General features: G+C 41.9%; 2 protein-coding genes across 2 annotated transcripts; one reads left to right on the top strand and one right to left on the bottom strand.

Annotated features, from left to right (window-relative positions):
• Positions 1-4,025: 4,025 nt before the first annotated feature.
• smc1a (structural maintenance of chromosomes 1A) lies at positions 4,026-15,289 on the bottom strand. Its single transcript, XM_056423658.1, has 26 exons — positions 14,908-15,289; positions 14,235-14,423; positions 13,726-13,838; positions 13,108-13,311; positions 12,501-12,739; positions 12,135-12,393; positions 11,667-11,807; positions 11,497-11,579; positions 11,285-11,384; positions 10,399-10,506; positions 10,085-10,270; positions 9,349-9,528; positions 9,055-9,201; positions 8,791-8,928; positions 8,589-8,705; positions 8,398-8,504; positions 8,167-8,308; positions 7,931-8,076; positions 7,687-7,840; positions 7,479-7,589; positions 6,613-6,769; positions 6,334-6,488; positions 6,050-6,201; positions 5,876-5,945; positions 5,642-5,752; positions 4,026-4,912 (listed from the first exon to the last, which is right to left on the bottom strand). The coding sequence occupies exons 1-26, from the start codon at positions 15,014-15,016 to the stop codon at positions 4,832-4,834; spliced, it is 3,699 nt and encodes a 1,232-aa protein (XP_056279633.1). The 5' UTR covers positions 15,017-15,289; the 3' UTR covers positions 4,026-4,831.
• A 606-nt stretch (positions 15,290-15,895) lies between these two features.
• On the top strand, positions 15,896-19,312 carry ribc1 (RIB43A domain with coiled-coils 1). Its single transcript, XM_056423664.1, has 7 exons — positions 15,896-16,094; positions 16,265-16,482; positions 16,586-16,700; positions 16,960-17,078; positions 17,691-17,927; positions 18,518-18,684; positions 18,830-19,312. The coding sequence occupies exons 1-7, from the start codon at positions 15,896-15,898 to the stop codon at positions 18,909-18,911; spliced, it is 1,137 nt and encodes a 378-aa protein (XP_056279639.1). The 3' UTR covers positions 18,912-19,312.
• The last annotated feature ends 339 nt before the right edge of the window (positions 19,313-19,651 follow it).

Raw genomic sequence — 19,651 nt, 5'->3', positions numbered from 1 at the left:
TAAAATAAACTAAACTAAGGGGTTAAAAGGGCCCCATTTGTGAATCCCACAGAACCAAACCCACCCCGGGATGGGGTGTAGGAGTAATCACACGAGGTGATTCTCGCCAAACCGTCCCACCCCGTTGGGGAGGTAGGCGATTCATAATCAGACTCGCCTATGAATCGCTCCTCCCGTGTAGGCGATTCTGAATCGCCTATCGCCCACCGCTCCTGTGAGATTCACAAATCCCTGCTGCGTTGCTGGAAATCACTTCTACTTACAGACTCTGGTTCGGGGCTCCGTGATGTCACTAGCACCAAAGCGCTTAGATGTCACGTGACAATGTTTCCATGGTGACGGACAAGGTCGCGGAGATCGAAGGCACTGACAAGAAGTGACTTGATAGCTGGTCACTGTCTGCAGGGTTGCCAGGTCTGTGTGACAAAACCAGCCCAATGGCCAATCAAAACCAGCCCAATATCAGAACTCAAAATATGCCCGTGCCAAACCATATACACTGCTTTTAAAGTCCATTGCCAGTACCGCTGCTAACCATGTTGGTGTCCTAAGCATAACTCCTTCATGATGAGAGAGGAAAGTGACCTACGGCGAGCGTTGTCGACTGGGGGGGGAGGGGGGGGTGCTAGTGAGAGTCCTGTGTGCGCGGATGTGTCGGCGTGTACGTGCTGATCTGGAGTCAGTTTGGTAGGATTTGGGTATTAATAAATTATTTAATTTAAAATATGGATTTTTATTTCAAGATATTCATGTAATTTGCATGCAAAATAGGTCTACCCGAACCAGCGGACAAAAAATTCAACCCGCGGCAACACTTCAAAAGTAGCCCAATTCCGCGGGAAAACCGCGGACATGGCAACACTGACTGTCTGTCTGTGATATGCTGGTCTAACTTGTTTGTTTAAGACAAGAATGACGGCGCCAGTCATGGTAAACCCTGCTACTGCCCCCTACTGGCGAACACGAGTATCGCCCTGCAGCCACTTCAGGTGAAAGCAGGATAAGGAGGTGAAATAAGGGTTCCACTTATGTATATATTAGTGCTGTGAAAAATAACGCGTTAACTCAGTTAATTCAATTACAGGTTTAACTAGTTTTTTTTTAAACGCATTTAACGCATGCGCAGAATGAGCTTCCAATCCGTCTGTTGTTGGTCGTCGGGACGAAAAAAAAGTCACTTGCAAAATGAGCTTCCAAAACACCACTTCAATCTGAACTCTGTCCGCTCTCATGCAGACGGTCTGTTCATCGGTAATGATCCTTCCGCAGGTTCACCTCCGGAAACCTTGTTACGACTTTTACTTCCTGTAGATCAGGGTCTCAACACGTCGATCGCGACCTGCCAGTCGATCGCGCGTAGTGTCGGTAGATCGCATGACATTAAAAGATTGGCCCGCCCCTGACATGTTCTCTAGAGCACGTCTTTGTTTATTAAACTAAACGTCTGTTGTTGATCGTATCTCCACAGCAGCATGTCATTTCTGTCTCTTCGCGTTGCGTTAACACTTATCGATCTCCGTCTCGCGCGCCACAGAGCTCCGTGCGCGCGCATCGGACCGAGCAAAAAAGTCACTTGTCAATCTGTCCACCTGTCCGTGTCCGGGCCGGTGAGGTTTCAGCTGTGCAGCGGTGTCCCCGCCGTCCCTTTCATCACGGCCCAGTTCATGAAGAAAACCCACACAGTCAGTTTGCCTCAGCAGCTGCTAGAGGAAGACTAGAGGCCTTTAGATTGTATCATGGTGGAGTTAATGGTTGACAAACAAGAGAAAATGTTCTGTTTAACCCTCCTGTTACCTTTACATTTACTAACATATTTTACCCTCGGGGTCAATTTGACCCCAGCAATTAAAACCTCCAGAAAATTATTAGAATTAATATTGCTTCCCAAGTTTAAGTGTGAGGTACTTTATGTTTGTTTGTTGACTACCTAAATAGCCCTTTAAATAAATAAAAAGTTGATATTTCTGATATGTTTGACACAGTGAAAAACAGCCTGGGGTCAAATTGACCCCAAAGAACACAGACATTAAACATTGAATGGGGTCAAATTGACCCGAAAGGTAACAGGAGGGTTAAACATTCTGTTTAGGATGAAGATGTATTAATGTTCCATATGGAAGAAAACTGCTAAATAACTGCTGAGTTGCAGCACCATTGTATAGAAGAATGTATAAATGTATATATCCGTCTTTTGTCATAAATCTCTATGTTCTCACAAAATATACCGAGAATATCGGTAATATGTGATTAATCATGATTAATCCACAAAAACCTGTGATTAATCCGATTAAAAATTGTAATCGTTTCACAGCCCTAGTATATATGTCTTATGTGTGTGCATATATATGTATGTGTGAATGTATATATATATATATATATATATTATATATATATTTACATATGTATATATATATGTAAATATATATTGACATATGTATATGTACACATATTTTTTTGTGTATATATATTAGGGCTGTCAATCGATTTAAAAAAATTAACTAATTAATCGCACATTTTGAAATTGCGATTAATTAATCGCGATTAATTAATCGCGATTAATCGCGCTTAAAAGTTTGTTCCTTCTTTTTAAAGACAAAACTTCACACAGAGCTGTGTTTTCAAAGAGGCTCCTACATATACAGTGCCAGCGAGGTATTTAATATCGTGGATGATAAATTGTTTCAGTGAAACATCAGATTAGTAAAAAAAAGAAGTATATTGAGACCCCATTGGTCCTGTCATCTTTAACATTGAACAGCAGCAGAACCAGTGGCCTTGGTAACTGACTGACATTCAAATATGTCACGTTAACCCTCTGGAGGCTGGGGGCATTTTATACATTTGACAAAATAAATTAAATTCACCGTTTAAAGTCTTTTGCATGTGACACACCCCCACGTGTTATACATCAAACATTCTAGAACAATCTCAGCTCTGAAATGAGCCTCATTGTCCTCGCGCCGTGTTCTCTGGTTCTCTGACTGACAGGCTGCTAAATGAGCCTAACCTGTGAGGTGGGAGGTCCTTTGTGATTTACTGAGTGTTCATTGGTTGTTTTTTTCCCGAAATGTTGACAGACAAACAGATTGACCAATCACGTTGAAGGTTTCGTGTGACGAGTTCTTTCCGCGCCGCGTCACCCGACACGTCGCCCCTTCGTTCCTCTGTGTATCGGAGGGGGAGACGGGAGGAAGGAGGAGCAGGAGGAAACCCGACTGATTCATCCACGAGTTAAACTGATTTATGCTCCTTATTTTCGCGGAGAAATAATTGTTTTTAAAACGGAAACAGTGTCAAACCGTACTGCCGCGGTTTAAAAAAAAAAAATCGAAAAAATAAAAAAATTGCGTTAAAATATTTTAGTGCGTTAACGCGGCCAAATTAATCGCATAGATTAACGCGTTAACGCTGACAGCCCTAATATATATATTTATATATCAACAACTCTTCTCGGCTCACTGGTGAGCAAGTTATGTGCATCCCTGTGTATAAATGTATATATCGGTCTTTTGTCATAAATCTTTATGTTCTCACAAAAATATACCGAGAATATCGGTAATATGTGATTAATCATGATTAATCCACAGAAACCTGTGATTAACCTGATTAAAATTTTTAGTCGTTTCACAGCCCTAGACTTTTTTCTATTTCTTGGGAGTTTTTCCTGATCCGATGTGAGGTCCTGGGACAGGGATGTCGTATGTGTAATGACTGTAAAGCCATCTGAGGCAAATTTGTAACTTGTGATGTTGGGCTATATATAATGAATTAAATGTAATAAATGAGTTAGTGCACAGATCCTTAAGGAAGAGATCGGCGAATGCTTTCCATGCTGCCCCCAGCAGAAGTCGGTGTGAAAACTGAGACACTCTAAAAATAGTCCAGCAAAGTAAAGACTCCCCTTATGAAATGGAAACGAATGCAGTCAGATGCGTTCTGCATTACAGGTTCAAATTATTGGAAGGAGAAGAAACACAAATGTGTCAAAGGCAGTGTTAAAGTAAACAAAATAAAAGGGGCTTAAATAATTCAAATTATATTTATTGAAGTAAGCCCATCAATGAAGCATTTCTAACAGAAGTGCCTCGTCGCCACTTCCCTGAAGCCGATTAAGCCGTCGTTATTCACACAGCCAAATCCCCTCAGCACATTTTCTTAGACATTATTTTCTGACGACGCCGTTAACAAAACTCCATGATCTCATTATAGCACTGCCAGTTGCAGCTCACTAAGGGTTTTATTTAGCCATCACACAAGGGAATGTATCCACCATATTGTAGCAACAGATTCCTGATTGAGCTCGAGTAGCACATGAAAACGCACACGCAACACACGCAACACATCTCATGGTACACAACAAAAGAGAGGCAGGTATTTAAAGCACACAATTGAAAAGAGGGCCCTAAATAGTATAAAAGCTGACAACAAAAACTTGTTTCAGGTAAATTCGACACATTTTACCACATGATACAAATTCGACAGTCTGTTAAAAAGGTTTGATTTGTTCTCATTTACACTGGGTTATAATAATCTTTTATGGATCATTATAATCACTCTTGTATTGCCAAATTGAGAAAGGGTGGGCTTTTATAAATGTACATACGTCCTGGTTGTCACTGACTAGACAACAACAAAGAAATCTCACTAATTTAATACTTCTAGAATAACACAACAAATTCATAATTATAAAAAAGAAAGAAAAGGAAATAATATGTGGGACCTAATGAGTACATAATCTGTGACTACAGAATAGATTAGCAATCCAGAGAGTGTCGCGAAAGAACTTGCTTGCCCCGTTTGCCAAACGCTGGTGTCGGGGGGGGGGCTCGAACTATTCATTGGGATTTGGGTTGGCATCAGGATACTGGGAGAGGTCGAAGGTAAGCACTTTACTGATGACACAATCTCCTTGCTGTGAGTGAAAGACAAAGAAAAGCAGTTCATACATGAATCATATGAAGCAGATTTTTAAAATGTCGGTTAATTAACAGCTCAAGATCATTTGTCATTACTGGCAGGTTTCTGCTGGAGTCTGACGGGACCAGGAATGTGTTTTAATGATGCCATATTTCAAATTAGACGTTCCAAATATGACTTATTCTGACTTATTCTAAATCTTTAAGACACGATTTCTATAGTATTTATTTATTATGTGTACTTATATTTTTTACTTTTGAATACAACATATATAATGTAATTCAATACCCATCTCGAGGTAATATCATCAGGGACAATAAGGCCTAATATTTATCAACAACATGAATTTATATAATGTATCACATTTTTGCCATTACCTCCCAGCTGCATACAACAACAACTTCTCGTGATAAAAGTATTCAATTTACTTGATTTGGTCCTAAATAAGTTGACGCAATTGATGGATGAACTGATTAATTATTTTTTGTTAATTTAAGTTTGTGTCAAATTGACACTAAATTGACCTGCATGCACCACTCTGACATGTGTAGATGTATAACACGTCCACATACAAACATGTTTACAGTCTGTAAATTAATTAAATGTTTTTAAGACTTTTTAAGGCCAGCATATCCGCTCTAATATACAATTCTAAAAGAGTTATGGCTGTACGTTATGTAATATGTTGCACAGTATTTTGTATAGACAATAAATAGAAACACACCTCTGGATAAACACCGATGAGTGAGTCTGCCTTGGTGTAGAATTCCTCTTTCAGAGAAATGACGATGGCCTGGAAGTTCAGCACCGACTGGTCTTTGATATAATTGGCAACCTTAAAAAGGCACAAATGGATCTCGGGAGTTATAGTTTGTATAAAATGTGATGAGTGGCATGTTTACATCAAAAGTAGCATTGATAAAACTCAAGTCACTGAAACGATTAGACTTGTACAGACCTTGCCGATGTTCGTGTTGTCCAGAGCAGCATCAATCTCATCCAGGACGAAGAAGGGAGCGGGTTTGTAGCTAAGAACAAGCAAGAAATACGTTGCAGGCAAGATTACGGTCGGATGTGAATTAATAAATAACGTGAGCATGTATTCAGACTCCGTGCCCGTCCGTAGTTTTACCTGTGAATAGCAAAGAGCAGAGCCAAGGCCGCAACAGTCTTCTCTCCTCCAGACAGGTTGTCCATGGGTCTGAACCGCTTTCCCGGAGCCACACAGTTGTAGTTGATGCCATCCAGGTACGGCTCCTCCGGGTTTTCTGGGCCTAGGAAAGCCTAAAGAAGAGGGACACAACCGTTGTCAAAGGTTTAGCTTCCCAACACATTCATGATCTGTGATGGCAGATATCGCATTCGACACATTGTGTTGGTTACTGTTTAAAAAACTCAATTTTAAAGTTGGCAAACCTGGGCACTGCTGTTGCGTGAGAGGGCCTTGTAGATCTCATCGATGTTGGTGGCCACCGACTCGAAGCAGTTGTTGAAACGGTCAAACCGTTCCTTCTTGATCTGCTCAAAGGCTTGCTTGGCCTTCTTGGCTCTCTTACGGGCAGCCTCAAACTCTGAGGGGAGGAAAGTGAAAAGGGGGATAACATTATGAGGCGCTCCAGAAAGGTCATGTAACCGGCATCACTTCTTTCTTTCTCTCGTGTAATCCCACCCGCGAACATTATCCTCCCGTCTCACCGTCACTGGTCTCTTGGAACTTGTCCCTGACGCTCTCCAGCTTCTCCATGGCCTTCATGTTGGGTGCACTGATCCTCTGGAGGATACTTTGCTGCTCGTTCAGACGCTGCTGCAGAGTGTTGGTCTCCCCCTTGATCTCCTCCTCTGACAGTTCATCCTGTAGGGCAGAGGTATTCAATTCTAATTAAATCGGGTCCAGTAAAAGACAATGTCTCGGATCATCACTGTGATAAACTTTCGCCATGATTAAGTTATATATGTTTTGAAGTTGCCTCGTAGTTGTATCAAAGTCTGTGATTTCAAATATAGAAATAGCAATGAACTAATATCTCAACAATATTGATCGTAAATTAAAATGAATGAATCATAAATGATGTATTCTCAAATGATGAACTGTCTTTGCTCTGCAGATTTAAATTCAGTTCATATAGATGTGAAATGATTTCAATCCAAAAAGCCACAATATCCATATTATTCTCATCTTCTGAAATAGAGACCCCTGTGTGCACGGACTACATCTGTGCTTATGGAAACCACTTGTTTCAGCTTTGTGTTCGAAGCATAGTGAATTAATGCGTTAGGAATCTTGAGGATCTATCATATCTCTGACAAGGTTTACAACGCATGCAATTAGTCGGTGTGTTTCCTGGACCGCTGAACAAGCGCCGTGAATTCTAGAAGCTTTAGAGGTTGTTAATAGCTGCCGTAACCATATCCATCACATCGCTTCACATCTCCTCTTTTGTACATCTTTGACCAGGTCATTACTGTCAGCTGGAAAACCAAGTGACACAAATACCAACGTCACTTTTAAATAAAATGAGGGCTGTTTAACGAGAAGACACCGCTCTGCGTGTGCTACCTACCTTAAGGTCTTCAGACAGTTTGCCGTAGTCGATCTCTATGAGGGCCTCTTTAGCGAGAACAGTGCTGGACGTCCTCTGGCTGCTCGACTCCACTTCTGCCTGGGCGCTCCCCTGGTTACAAAAACCCAAGACAAAAGAAAGACGTCATTTTCTGTTTCACTCCCAAGAGCAGAGCGGTAATGGCCTGGAGGAGTGCGGTTGTGTGTACCTCTTCCTGGCTGATATCATCCATCGTTCCAGAACAAAGAGGCAACCTGATGTCCTGCATTTTGCAGGCTTGAAGCAGGTTGTGACGGTCACTACGCTTCTGCTCCAGTTTGGTCTCAATGGCCGTCACTTCCTTATGGATCTGAGTCAACTCCCTGGGAGATACAAAAACATTTATCATAGAATATATCTATCACATGTATCATAGGGCATAAAAAGATGTATGTGCGTTTGCAGCCACTGACTTATTGGCACCCCCCAGCTTTTTGCGGATGTCCTCCATATCATGGTTCTTATCATTGACTTCAGATTTCTTGGTGAGGTGTTGGTTCTTCAGGTCCTGAAGTTGTGCCATTGTCTCATCAATGATCTTCATGTGTCTGTGCTCCTCCTGCAGACAAGTGAAAATTAACCCGATGTCAAAATGAAGGACAAATTACATTTAGAAGTAAAGCTTTCGTCCTTCAATTTATGTATTTACTTTCTTCAGTCGCTCGATTTCAGCCTCGTCCTTCTTGACGGTCTGCTCCCACATCATAACTTTCTCATGGTCCTCCTTCAGCTGGTTCTTCTCATAGTCGATCTGGATACCGAGGCGGGTCTTCTGGGTCTCAAACTCAAGACTGAAGCAACATGTTGTGTGTAAGGTTAAAACCACAGAGGAAACCAGCAACAGCGTGAAGAACACCGATCGAGTCTTCACTACACTCACCGCTTCTTTGCAATCTCATTTTGCCTCTTCACCTTCTCCTCCTCAAACTCTCTGATGTTCCTCACGCCAATCTCTTTACAGAATTCAATAAACACCTCATCCTCCACCTGGAAACCGCAAAGACATTCATTACTGACGTACTACATATTCGTGAACAGGCTTCTAAATGGACTTCTCCGTGTCGGTCTCACCAGGTTCATGCGGTCTCGCAGGTCGTTGATCTCCTTCTCACGGGACTGGACGATCCTCTTGATGTCATTGATGCGAGGGCCAAAGTTGGCCAATTCACTCTCGAGCTTAGACTTCTCCTGCATGACACGAATTAATCAAGTTGAAATGCAACCGCCACTAGAGCAATAACTATCAGTGAGAGCAGCGTACGACAGTCTGTACCTGCATGTTGAGGGAGAGGTGACGGGTTTTCGTCTGTTCCAGATCACTCTGGGAGTACTTCAGTCTCATCTGCAGACCGTGGGCCTGAGACTGCACCTGACGCAGCTCTGCCTCCTTCCTCTTGGCCTTCATTTGGTCCTACAAATAAAAAACATTAAGTGGGAATTGTTGTGAGTGAATTCACTTCAAATGAAACAATTCACATTTTACGGTTGCTCAAGATATTGCAGATGGATCGAGAGGACCAACACGAGTGGAAGTTACCTTGAGCTCTTCAGTGAGCTTCTCTTTCTTCTCCTTGAGCTTGTCCACTGCCTTCTCATCCCAGCGCCTGGCCTTGGCCTTTAGGTCGCTGGCTCCTCCAGAGATGACTCCAGACTTCTGGAACAGAGTACCATCCAGGGCTACCGTCTGGACACAGGGATACAGGGAGAGGTTAGGAGGAAGAATAGACGAAAGGCTCATCCACCGAATCACCAGGTGGACATGTTAGATTTCCACTCTTTCCATCTTCCGGACACAAACATTTTGATTATTGAACTAAATTAAGTCAAATACCTTGTGTCTGTATGGCCCTCCGAAAGCGATCCTTCGCGCATCCTCTACGTTCTCGCAGACCAGGGCGTTGCCACAGGCGTACTGGAGGGCTTTCTTGATGTGGGGCGGCTCATAGCGAATCACATCAATCACCAGTTTGGCTCCTCGCAGCTCCCTCAATTTCTCGTCCGTTGGTTTCACCTAAAATAAGACGAGCACATTTTAAACTCCAGTGCCTGTTTCAGCAGGAAAATGGTCTGATTTTAAGCAAGAAATTAATAACCATTTACAGCTGGATGTAAAAAGGTTAATATATTATATTGTTATACTTAACGGCACCCAAATAATTTCAATGAAAAGCTTTGAAATGAGTAATACATATTAGAGGGCTGAATTTGATGTTTATTAGCTAATCAGAGTGATAAAAGATGCTTTAGGAAGATTCAATCTGTTTTTTTATATTTGAAGATTTTCTTATTTCACGTGTAGTTCTATTGAGCCTAAATAAGAACTCTAACAGTTCGTGTTTGTGGGCAAAATTTAACTTTTTGTATCCTTCTTTTCCCACTTTCTTAAACTCGCACCAGAACGTGACTTTTATAAGCCAATACACCCCGAGATGAGACACATTTTTACATCTGACATATCTTTTTTCTCAAGTTTGTAGAAGTTTAATGTGTTTATTTAGCGTTGGCACTTGATAGAGTGTACTCTCACCACCCAAAAAGAGCACTCAGCTGTACTTTTAAATATTCACCTCGAGGTAGTCGAGGGGAAGGAAGGTTTCGGGCTCTCCTCTCTGCTCCTTGATGTATTGAATACAATCTCTGCCAGTCTTCTCAGAGTCAACAATGATGGCGTCCATGTTCTTGCCCAACACCTTGGTCACAGCAATCTGATACTTCTTCTGAGTGGGCTGGCACAGGTCGATTAGACGCCCATACTGCAAAGAGAGAACAGCATAGTTTTACTAATCCGAGTTTATTTAACATCGTTTTTAAATAAAGCGGGGAAACAAAAACGGCTGTCCTGAAATTATTGGAAAATGACAAATAGTTTCAGTTGTCTTACCACAGAGCCCGGGTAGAGTCTTTTGATACTCTCCATGATCTCAGCCTTGCGCTGCTGGCGACTGTTCTCCTGCCTGTCGATTCTGGCGTCTCCCAGCTGCTCCATTACCTATAGCAGTAGCCAAACACAGCGGATACATTATAGACTTTTCCAGTTAACATTTTCACTTGTCAGACTGAAGTGGAAGCAATAACATTATTAACAGGAGTGTCAGTGCCAGGCAGTTAGGTGATGGTTTGGTTTGCCAGTAATCAGTGCATGTTGGCCCACTGGCTTGGATTAGTGGCACTATCATTTATTTTATTGATCACATTTGTGTTGCTCCCTGTGGAAATGTCCGCAGGAGAAACATCTATCGATTCACAGGGAGAAATGTAATTTTCTCCTGATCAATTCTTGGGCACGGATTAGCTAAAGATGCTGCACGAGGTCTCGTTTAAGACACTGTTACAAGGAAACGCCTTCAATCATAGCCAGGGTTTTTCCTGCATAGAGAAAATGTGGGCGCGCGCCTAAGCCGTTTTCCCGAACGCCTATGACAAATCCCGAGCGCCTAAGGCAAAAAAAAGTCAGCGATGGAAAAATAAATAAAACTGTGTTCATCACGTGCATGTCAGCGAATATGTTCTCAATAGTATGTTTCAAGTAGGCTACAGCCGAACCCTCGTTCTGTTTTGATCAATAGTAATCGAGTTGATAAGCGTGTCTTCTTGTCTGATCAATATGCAACTGTGAGGTGCGCAAATGGACAGAGCGACACAGACCGTGCAGGCACACCTGGTCCCATCAGTGTGACCCTGATAGCACACTGAAATCATTGACGGTCGGTTAGGATGACAACATTTGAAGTCATTTGCTTTTCTCTCCTTGTGGATGTTTTAAGCACCTGATTAAGCTCCGTGTTGATCTCATCAATTCTCCTCTTGGCCGACTCCACCTCTTCAGTCAGCTCCTCCTCCATGCGCTTCTGCTCATCCAGCGACTGCCTGAGGGGAAACGAACAAAACATGAAATAAAGGAGTATAATTGGAAAAAAACCAAGGATAGCAATAAGCTAAGCATAGCCGTGTTTAAAAACTCAAAAGGAGAGCGCCATACCTGCTGGTGGTAATGTAATCCTCTAATTTCTCAATACGTTTCTGGTTTTCTTCAATTTCACGTATCTTCTGTTTGATTTTGGCCTGCAGAGACACAATGAAAAACATAGGTGTAAGCATCCAAATAAGTATTAGTCTGGCACCGGAAAGCTGCCATCAGTAGTTATTTACCTCGGTCTCCACTTTCTTCCTCTCCTCCAAGTCGAGGCGGTCCTGGTCGGCCTTCTGGTCGCGGTTGAACTTCTCCAGCTCCTGAGCCAGGGTGGCAGCACGTTTACTGGCCTCCTCCTTCAGACGATGGTACTGCTTGACCTGGGAGGGGAGGAACAGAGGGTGATCTAAAGCCATCCTAACTTTAAGCTCAACTTGATACAACATAACATTTTTTTTTACTATTCTCACACACCAAAACGTGAAAATTACATGTGCTAGCATGAAGGAATTTTGAGAAGTATAGTACTCAGGTAGTACGATAGTCAGATATTTTTACCGCAATCTTATTACAGTATAAATTCAGAAATAGTACCAGTATTTCAAGTTCATCAACTAAATTAAATCTAATAATAATACATTATTCAATCATAATATACTGTGAATCCAGGCGCCCTCAAATGTGTGTAACGACCTAACATATCAAACCTGGTTTTCCTCGAGGGTGAGGTCCTGGCCTTGGCTCTGTGCCTCCTCCTCCATGCGCTCCTCAAAGTCCTGCTTGGCCAGCTCCACTGCCTTCATTTCATCATCCAGCTCATCCATGTCCCCCTTGCGTTTCTGGTACATCTTCTGGGCATTTTGCAATGACTTGCGCGCCGCCTCAAGCTTCTTGATCTTGTGAGACGTGTTCTCCTTGGCCTTGATGTACTGCGGCCTCTTTTGATTCAATTCAGAGTCTTTCTCTCTGTGGGCAGAGCCATCAAGTAATTAACAAAGCCCTGGGTCTTAAATGGCATTAGTTATACATAATCTGAGGAGCTGTGAGAGGGCTATTGCATAACTGTCACTTACTTGATTTCTTTTTCAATAGTCTGCTGCTCCCTCATCAGTCTGCCCAGCTCCTTCTTCTTGTCCTTCAGCTCCTCTTCCACATGGTCCATTTTTTTACGGTCCTTATCGATCTTATTGTTTCGCTGGTTCAGCTCTTTGTTCAGCTTCTCAATCTGACACTCATTGTGGTATAGCTTGAAAAGTTGCAATTGAACACTTGCCCTGGCCACTTCATCTTTCAGACGCTGGTAACGCTCAGCCTGGTGGAAAGATGGAAGGAGAGGCAGACGGGTGATTTAACGTGGTATATAATATGGGTTGTGTATAATAATGGCTGTTATTCTCCAGAGAGGCAACGCTGAGATAAAAAATCTCCTTTTCAAGAGTTTCATTGTCGAAATAAAGATCAATAACACAAAAAAACAAATAACATAAGTCAGACAACACAGAATAAAGAGCAAATCAACCGAGGTAATCAAATTGTAAAATTATTTCGAAGCGTATCTCAACACTACGGCAAGTCAAATTCTTCTCATAGGACATAAACTTGAAAATGAAGGGCCAAAAGTTAAATGAAGCATTTAATTTCCAATTAAAGCTGGACTCAAATACATAGAAGTGTACATACCTCCTCTTTCTCTTGCTTGGCTTCTTTGCGCTCAGCAGCAATGTTTTTCTTACGATGGTAATTGAACTGCGTGTCCTCCTCTGCTTTCACCATTTCCTTCTTCCTGCGGTCATACTCCTGGGCCAGATCTCCAGAACGTGAGATTTCCTCAAACAGAGCTGTACGCTCTTTGGGGTTCTTCATGGCAATAGACTCCACAGCTCCCTGACAGGAGAATAAGCCGTAAATAACAATTAACAATGGCAACTCCCAACACCATGTTACAGGATATTGATTAAGCACAGGGAAAACAATGGGGGTTCTCTAAAATGGCTTATTAAAAGATACTCGGCATAAAATCATGCATGGTTGCATTAGCCACAACACCATGAGTACGAGCATAAAAGAAAACAAAGCTAAGACACTACCAGGGCAGTTTAACAATTACTTTTAATTACCAACAATCCAATGTGATTTGGGCAATCTTTACTGGCAATAAGCAACTTCAAATAAGTGTTCCAAGTTCATTCTTAGAAATAACTGTCTGATCAAAAACATGTGGCTTAGTAGAGAAGCATTATGAAATAACCTATATGAATGAAATCCTCAGACAAAAGATTTTTAGGATTTCATTCTCACCTGGAAGACCAGGAAGTTCCTAGCCTTGATCAGAATGCCAAGTTTTTCCAGCTCTTCACTGTATTCCGGCAGGCCCACCACCTTGCTGTTGATACGGTACTCAGAGGAGGAACCTATTGCACACGCCACAAGCACATTGAAAGGAGATAAAGAAGAAAGCACATTCATTTATCAAAGTTACATACAAGATGGCAGCAAGGGCCTTTCATTTACCTTGTCCAGTAAATGAAAGTAAAGTGTCTTATAATGAACATATTTATATAATGTAATGCCTAACTAGTTTTGATAATTTAATGACACAAATAAAGTTCTAGTCTGAAAATTGGGCAGTAGCGGTAGCTTTCATGTGGTCGTGCAGCTGTGCATTTACAGGTTGATAAACACACTAAATGCAACATTACTTTAATTCATGTTATAAATGACAGAAGATAGTTATAAAAATGCTGTTTTTCATCTCACACATATGGTGAAGCGTACGATCCAACATGACAGTCAATGGCGGTTCGTACCAATGATGCCTCTTGTGAAGGTACGTTCCTCTCCGTTATCTTCCTGGTAAACCATGCTGACAAAAGCTCTGTTGGCAGCTGGCTTTCCTACTGGTGCTCCATGGATAAGATCCTTAAGAGTCTTCACACGCAGGTTGCTGGTCTTCTCTGCCAGCACGAAGCTGATGGCATCCATAAGGTTGGACTTTCCTACAACAACAGCGTTCAGAATGTTAGGAACTTTGAAAACACAAATGTATAGAAAGAAGAGTTACAAGTATATTTGTTCCGTTTACATTCTCTCAGAAAGGTGATGATTATAAAAATCTGGAAACTAATTTCAAAGGCAGTAGTTGACTATTACTTTAACAGAAAAAACTTAGTCATATCGACCGTTTACAGAGATTACAACTAAGATTGATCATGACCACAACAAAATAATTGTTATACACACACGAACATTGTACATGTTGATAGTCACAAAAAACATTTCAATTAAGCAGTGCAAAATGGTAACGTCAGCTGGTCGGATCATTAGAATGACAGGAAACGTAGTCCGACTACATATTTACGTTTAACGTTGTGGTATCAAACGTTTAAGACAGCGGGGCATGGTTACACGGTGTTTACAGTTAGCAAACGCTCGCAAGAAGTATTCATTAGCCGCGAGTTCATATGTGCAATCATAACATACCAGATCCATTGGGTCCGATGATCGCAGTAAACTTGTGAAACGGTCCAATGATCTGTCTTCCTTTGTACGACTTGAAGTTTTCGATCTCTATCAGTTTTAAAAAACCCATCTTGGTGACAGAAAGGACGCTGTTGTGGGGGTGAAAACCTGCAGTGAGTGTTATAGCTGCAGCTCGTAAAATGTTAGCTAGCTAGCTAACGTACTAACCGATGTTTACCGAGCAAGCAATATCGAAGACGATGTAGTCACGCAAATAAATGAACCTCTCTGTTCAATCTATTGCTGCTCTACGCATATGTCACATTATGAAGTGCATATTCACTTTAATAGTCTAAATAGCTTCATAATCTTAAACAAATAGACGCGATGCGGCGGTGACAACAATGCGCCATTTTACAATCTCACAGGAAGACCCTGGAGCGCGCGAGACACGAAACCTCGCAGTTTATCGCGAGACCAATGGAACGGTTCTCATGACAACAGTCTTGTGCCCCGTATGCTAGAACTAACGTTAAAAGAGATTATCTGAGTTCTCCAACAATTTATGTTAGTTTCCTCGAAGGTTAATGTTTGGTTTCGGTACAATTAACTTTGTTACAATGCAAGAGGCATGCAGCTGAGTGTAAGTGAATTACCATGGTTACCAAGGGCATACAAACACAACAGGATCAGACTCACCCGACTTTCAGCGGCACAAGCTCTATTCGGGTACATTTGGTACATCAGAGGTAGCGGGTAGGCCTAAGTACTTCTTCACATCAATGATCTTTGTCTGCGAATTAAGAAACATGCATGCAATATGGTAGAAAGTAAACTCTACAGGTATTGGTGTGGTGTTGTCAGGTCAGATAATATCTGGCAGAAGATAGACATCAGGATCTGGTGGTTCATTTAACACAGTAATTAATTTCCTGCAAAGGTATCAGCCATACTAATCCGTGCTTTAATGCTGCGTCTTCTCCCTCCATGTTAATTAGAAACCGAGAAAATGTACAAAGTGGATTTGCCTGTAGATCCATCCATTGAAAACGCAGTGAAGATGCGAAGGTCTGCAGAAACAGCACGCAAGGCCCGCATCTTCAACACCCGGCTGCGTGTGATGGGCCTCGATCTTGATGCTCTCAACCAACAGGTCCAGGAGAAAAAACATCATCAAAACATGGAGAAACAACGGGACAAAGCTTTCGGTAAATTAAAGAAAAAATAATTAAATTGGTTGAACACAACCATTATAATGCTATTAGCCCCACTACTGAATCCACTATAAGACTACTCTCGTATAATTTCCATTTCGGAAATTTACTTTCACAACTAAGGAGCATTGATCATAAGTGTCTTTATTTTAATTGCATTGCAGATAAGCTGAGAAAATATCATGGTGAAGCACTGCTTCAGCAAGACATTGATGGAAGAGAGAAGCAAGCAGCTTTACACACTGACCTGACCAAGTATTGGGCCACTCATCAACGTGTAGAGGACACGCGTGATGCTGATCTCAAGTGTGGCCTGAAGGGGGCATTCAGGATCACCATTCCAGAGGATAAGCTGGGGCCTGCCAGTATGACAATATTTCAGGTAGGAACTTGATGTGGATCAAAAACCTATTCAACTAAATCCAGCAAATTATTTATTAATAATTACGTTACCCCTCCTTAACCATTTTTCTTGTTTAATACAGGGAGAGGATATCGGAGAAGAGCAGAGGAGGAGAGAACAAAAGAAAAAGACAGACAGAGATCTGCGAGCACAGAAAGAAGACAATGAGAGAAGGCTTTTAGGAGACAAGCACAGAGGTGAAAAGAGACAAACACAAGCACACATACTCTGTTGTTACCGGTGAGCTCACATGCTGTATGCTACAGCCTCTGTGAATCCCACACATGCTTCATGCTTTCGTACACAAACAATCACACACTCCTACGCACAGCCCTTATCGCCAGGTGGCATTGATGGATGCTCATCCCAGAGAGCCGTTATGAATGCGTGAGTGTGTTAAAGAGCCTTGTACAATGGGCAACGGCTCATGCAGGTGTGAAACAACACGTGTTGCAGAGATGCTGGTGAGCAAAGAGCTGGTGCATCAAGACTGTCAGGGGCTTCAGCTTCGTGCACTCGAGGAGGAGTGTAAGAAAGCTGCCCGAGTTGCATTGGACAGCTACAATCAAGCTCTGGTACAGTACACACATTTGCACAATGCACATACAGATGGACACACAGATGCACACACCACATGCTAATGTGGATGCTCAAAGCAAAATCCACTGGGGTTTTAAGCCCTGACACGTGTGTTCTCAGGTGGGATTTTTAAATTGAAATTGCTAATTGAAGATATTAAGTGATGCGTACACACACTTGCTGCAGGAGGGTGGCCATCATATTAGTTGGTATCAAGCAACATGGATGGTTAAACTGCTTTGATGTGTGCATGGGCCCTGTCTGTTTTTAAAAGCCTCCATTTAGAGCTGCCCTGATTTGACTGAACGCACTCGGCTGAATCCTCCTTTGGGAGGCATCATTATAAATCACTCAGGTCATGGTTTTTTTCATGACAATTATGTGGTTTAATAACAACTCCCATGCACAATGCACAAGCAAATGCAACAGCATGAGTGGTTCTCTCTGGAGGATATTCGCCATATGGCAGACTCTTGCTCTGTGTTAGACGTAACCACATATTAAAGGTCGGGTTTCGTAAAGCTCCTGCCATTCTAACCACCAAGGCGACGATCAATCGACTGTCCCTACATCAGTGGTAAGGCCTCACCATGTCCCGCTCCCCACAGGCTGCCGAGCAGACAGAAACACTGAAGGAGCAGCACTGGCGAGAAGAGAGGGAGAATCTTGCAGAGATGCAGCACACTCTGACATCCGACATGATGACAGAGTGTGCTGAGGCAGCGGCGGGAGAGGTGGGAGGAGGGAGGCTGCCACTGGTTCTGGTGGACAGATGGAAGGGTATGACCCCTGAGAAACTGAGCGTCATCCACAGGGAGAGAGAAGAACAACGTCTTGAGAGACAGGTATGGAGTGACTCGAAGACACAATGCTCTATGACACACTGATTACGGTGAGCAATTCACAGTCAAGTCCCATCCTGCTTTGCTCCAAGCTCCTCTTGCTCCAAGCTCCTCTTCAGTTCTGTCTTTCTGCAGAAATCTTTCAAAACTTTCGTCCCCAACCGTCACATTAAACCACTGATGCGTGCCAAATCGAAAGAACGCTTCTTATCAGGGGGAGGAACACCATTCTGCCTATTACTATTATTACCTTTGTTTAACATGCTAGTCTAACATTTCCAAAAATGAACAAAACAAACAGTGACTTTTTCGTTTTATGTAACTTCTAATTGATTTAGTTTGTTCCTCTTAATTTGACATCCATCTTTTTGTCTTGTAAACCTTTCTCCTCATATATATGTGTAACATTTGTCATCAGAGAGGTAATATTATTTTTATTTTTTTCTTTCTTATGTATCATCTTGAATCTTTCTGTTTTATTCTAAGCTCCAGGTCCATCAGCTTTTCTTCATAATAAAAAAAACCTAAGAAAGAACGTTTTTAAATGCAGTATTCCATATGACATTTCCACCTTTTTTCCTTTTCATCTTTAGAGACAACGAGAAGGTAAAAAGATTCAGGATGCAGCTTGCAAACTCCAGCTCCTGAAGCTGTCCAGAGAAGCAGAGGAGGAGGAGAGCAGAGCAGAGGAGCTGAGGAGAGAGAAGAGGATTCAGACAGACCGTTACAACATGCAGCTGGCAGGAGAGCAACAGGCATAGTGAGCACGGAGGAAAGAGGCACTTGTCAGCAAATGTATTTTGGGTGTAGATGATAAAGTACTCTAATGTAGGATTCAGATTTAAATAACCATTCGTCGGAACAGTTACTCAATGTGTGTTTGTGTGTGTCTCTGTGTGCCCCAGCCAGGAGTACCTGAACAAGAAGCTATACACCAACAAACCCAGCAAGGACTACTTTGATCAATTCAACAGCAGCTCCCGCTGACAACACAGGCGTGTCTCTTTGTGACAATGTGCTAATAAAATCTACTGATTGTTGTACTCACACTCAATATACATTGAATGTTCTTTAATCAATACATCTTTCTCATTTGAAGTGACACACATGCATTGATCTACAGATACTGATGAAAAAGAAGGGACCCTTTTTGCTTTTTTGGTACAGATTGTTCCGCGTATTTTATTTTTTCGTTATAAAACCAGTTACAGTGGTAGATTCATATTGCAGTTACAGTTATATTGGCCCCATATGTAGTACACATCCACCCACCTCATGCCGTTCACGTCATCAGTCCCATTGTGCACAGCACAGCACAGAGGCAACTCGACACCCGGATGTGACTCACACTTCCTAGCCTTATTCTGTTTTTAAATAATGTGTATTCCTCACAGAAACCTGTCAGTCTGTCTTTACAGCTAGAGAGACATGACAATAATATACCACTTATAAAGCCAAAATGGGCACTTTACTTTCTCTCTTCCAAGACTAACTAACTAAAGAAATGTGTATGTACAGTACAGATGCACTGGAATGTGCTCATATGTGACTCTCTAACAAGAAAAAATAAATGATTTCAAAAAAAACTTAAGGCAGCAATAATCGGAAAGGAAATTATAGTAGATTAGGTTATTATTTTAGGTATTTAAGGTATTTAGGTATTATTATTTTTTTTTTAATGTATGTGTTTTCTAAGTCTCTGTTTTTTGAAAAATTTTATCATGCTG

This window comes from Pseudoliparis swirei, chromosome 9 (genome assembly GCF_029220125.1).
Source record: "Pseudoliparis swirei isolate HS2019 ecotype Mariana Trench chromosome 9, NWPU_hadal_v1, whole genome shotgun sequence".
Lineage (NCBI taxonomy): Eukaryota > Metazoa > Chordata > Actinopteri > Perciformes > Liparidae > Pseudoliparis > Pseudoliparis swirei.
Note: the sequence above shows the minus strand (reverse complement) of the source record. Positions and strands in the feature narration are given on the sequence as shown.

Bases quoted from the DNA above. Each gene is read 5' to 3' on its own strand.
- smc1a (XM_056423658.1), bottom strand. From the start codon at position 15,016: ATGGGTTTTTTAAAACTGATAGAGATCGAAAACTTCAAGTCGTACAAA. The intron at 13,839-14,234 runs GTACGAACCGCC...CGTGTGCAATAG, and splicing joins CTTCACAAGAGGCATCATTG to GTTCCTCCTCTGAGTACCGT. The intron at 8,077-8,166 runs GTAAATACATAA...ACTTGTCTGCAG, and splicing joins AAATCGAGCGACTGAAGAAA to GAGGAGCACAGACACATGAA.
- ribc1 (XM_056423664.1), top strand. From the start codon at position 15,896: ATGTACAAAGTGGATTTGCCTGTAGATCCATCCATTGAAAACGCAGTG. The intron at 16,095-16,264 runs GTAAATTAAAGA...ATTGCATTGCAG, and splicing joins ACAACGGGACAAAGCTTTCG to ATAAGCTGAGAAAATATCAT. The intron at 16,701-16,959 runs GTGAAAAGAGAC...CACGTGTTGCAG, and splicing joins TTTAGGAGACAAGCACAGAG to AGATGCTGGTGAGCAAAGAG.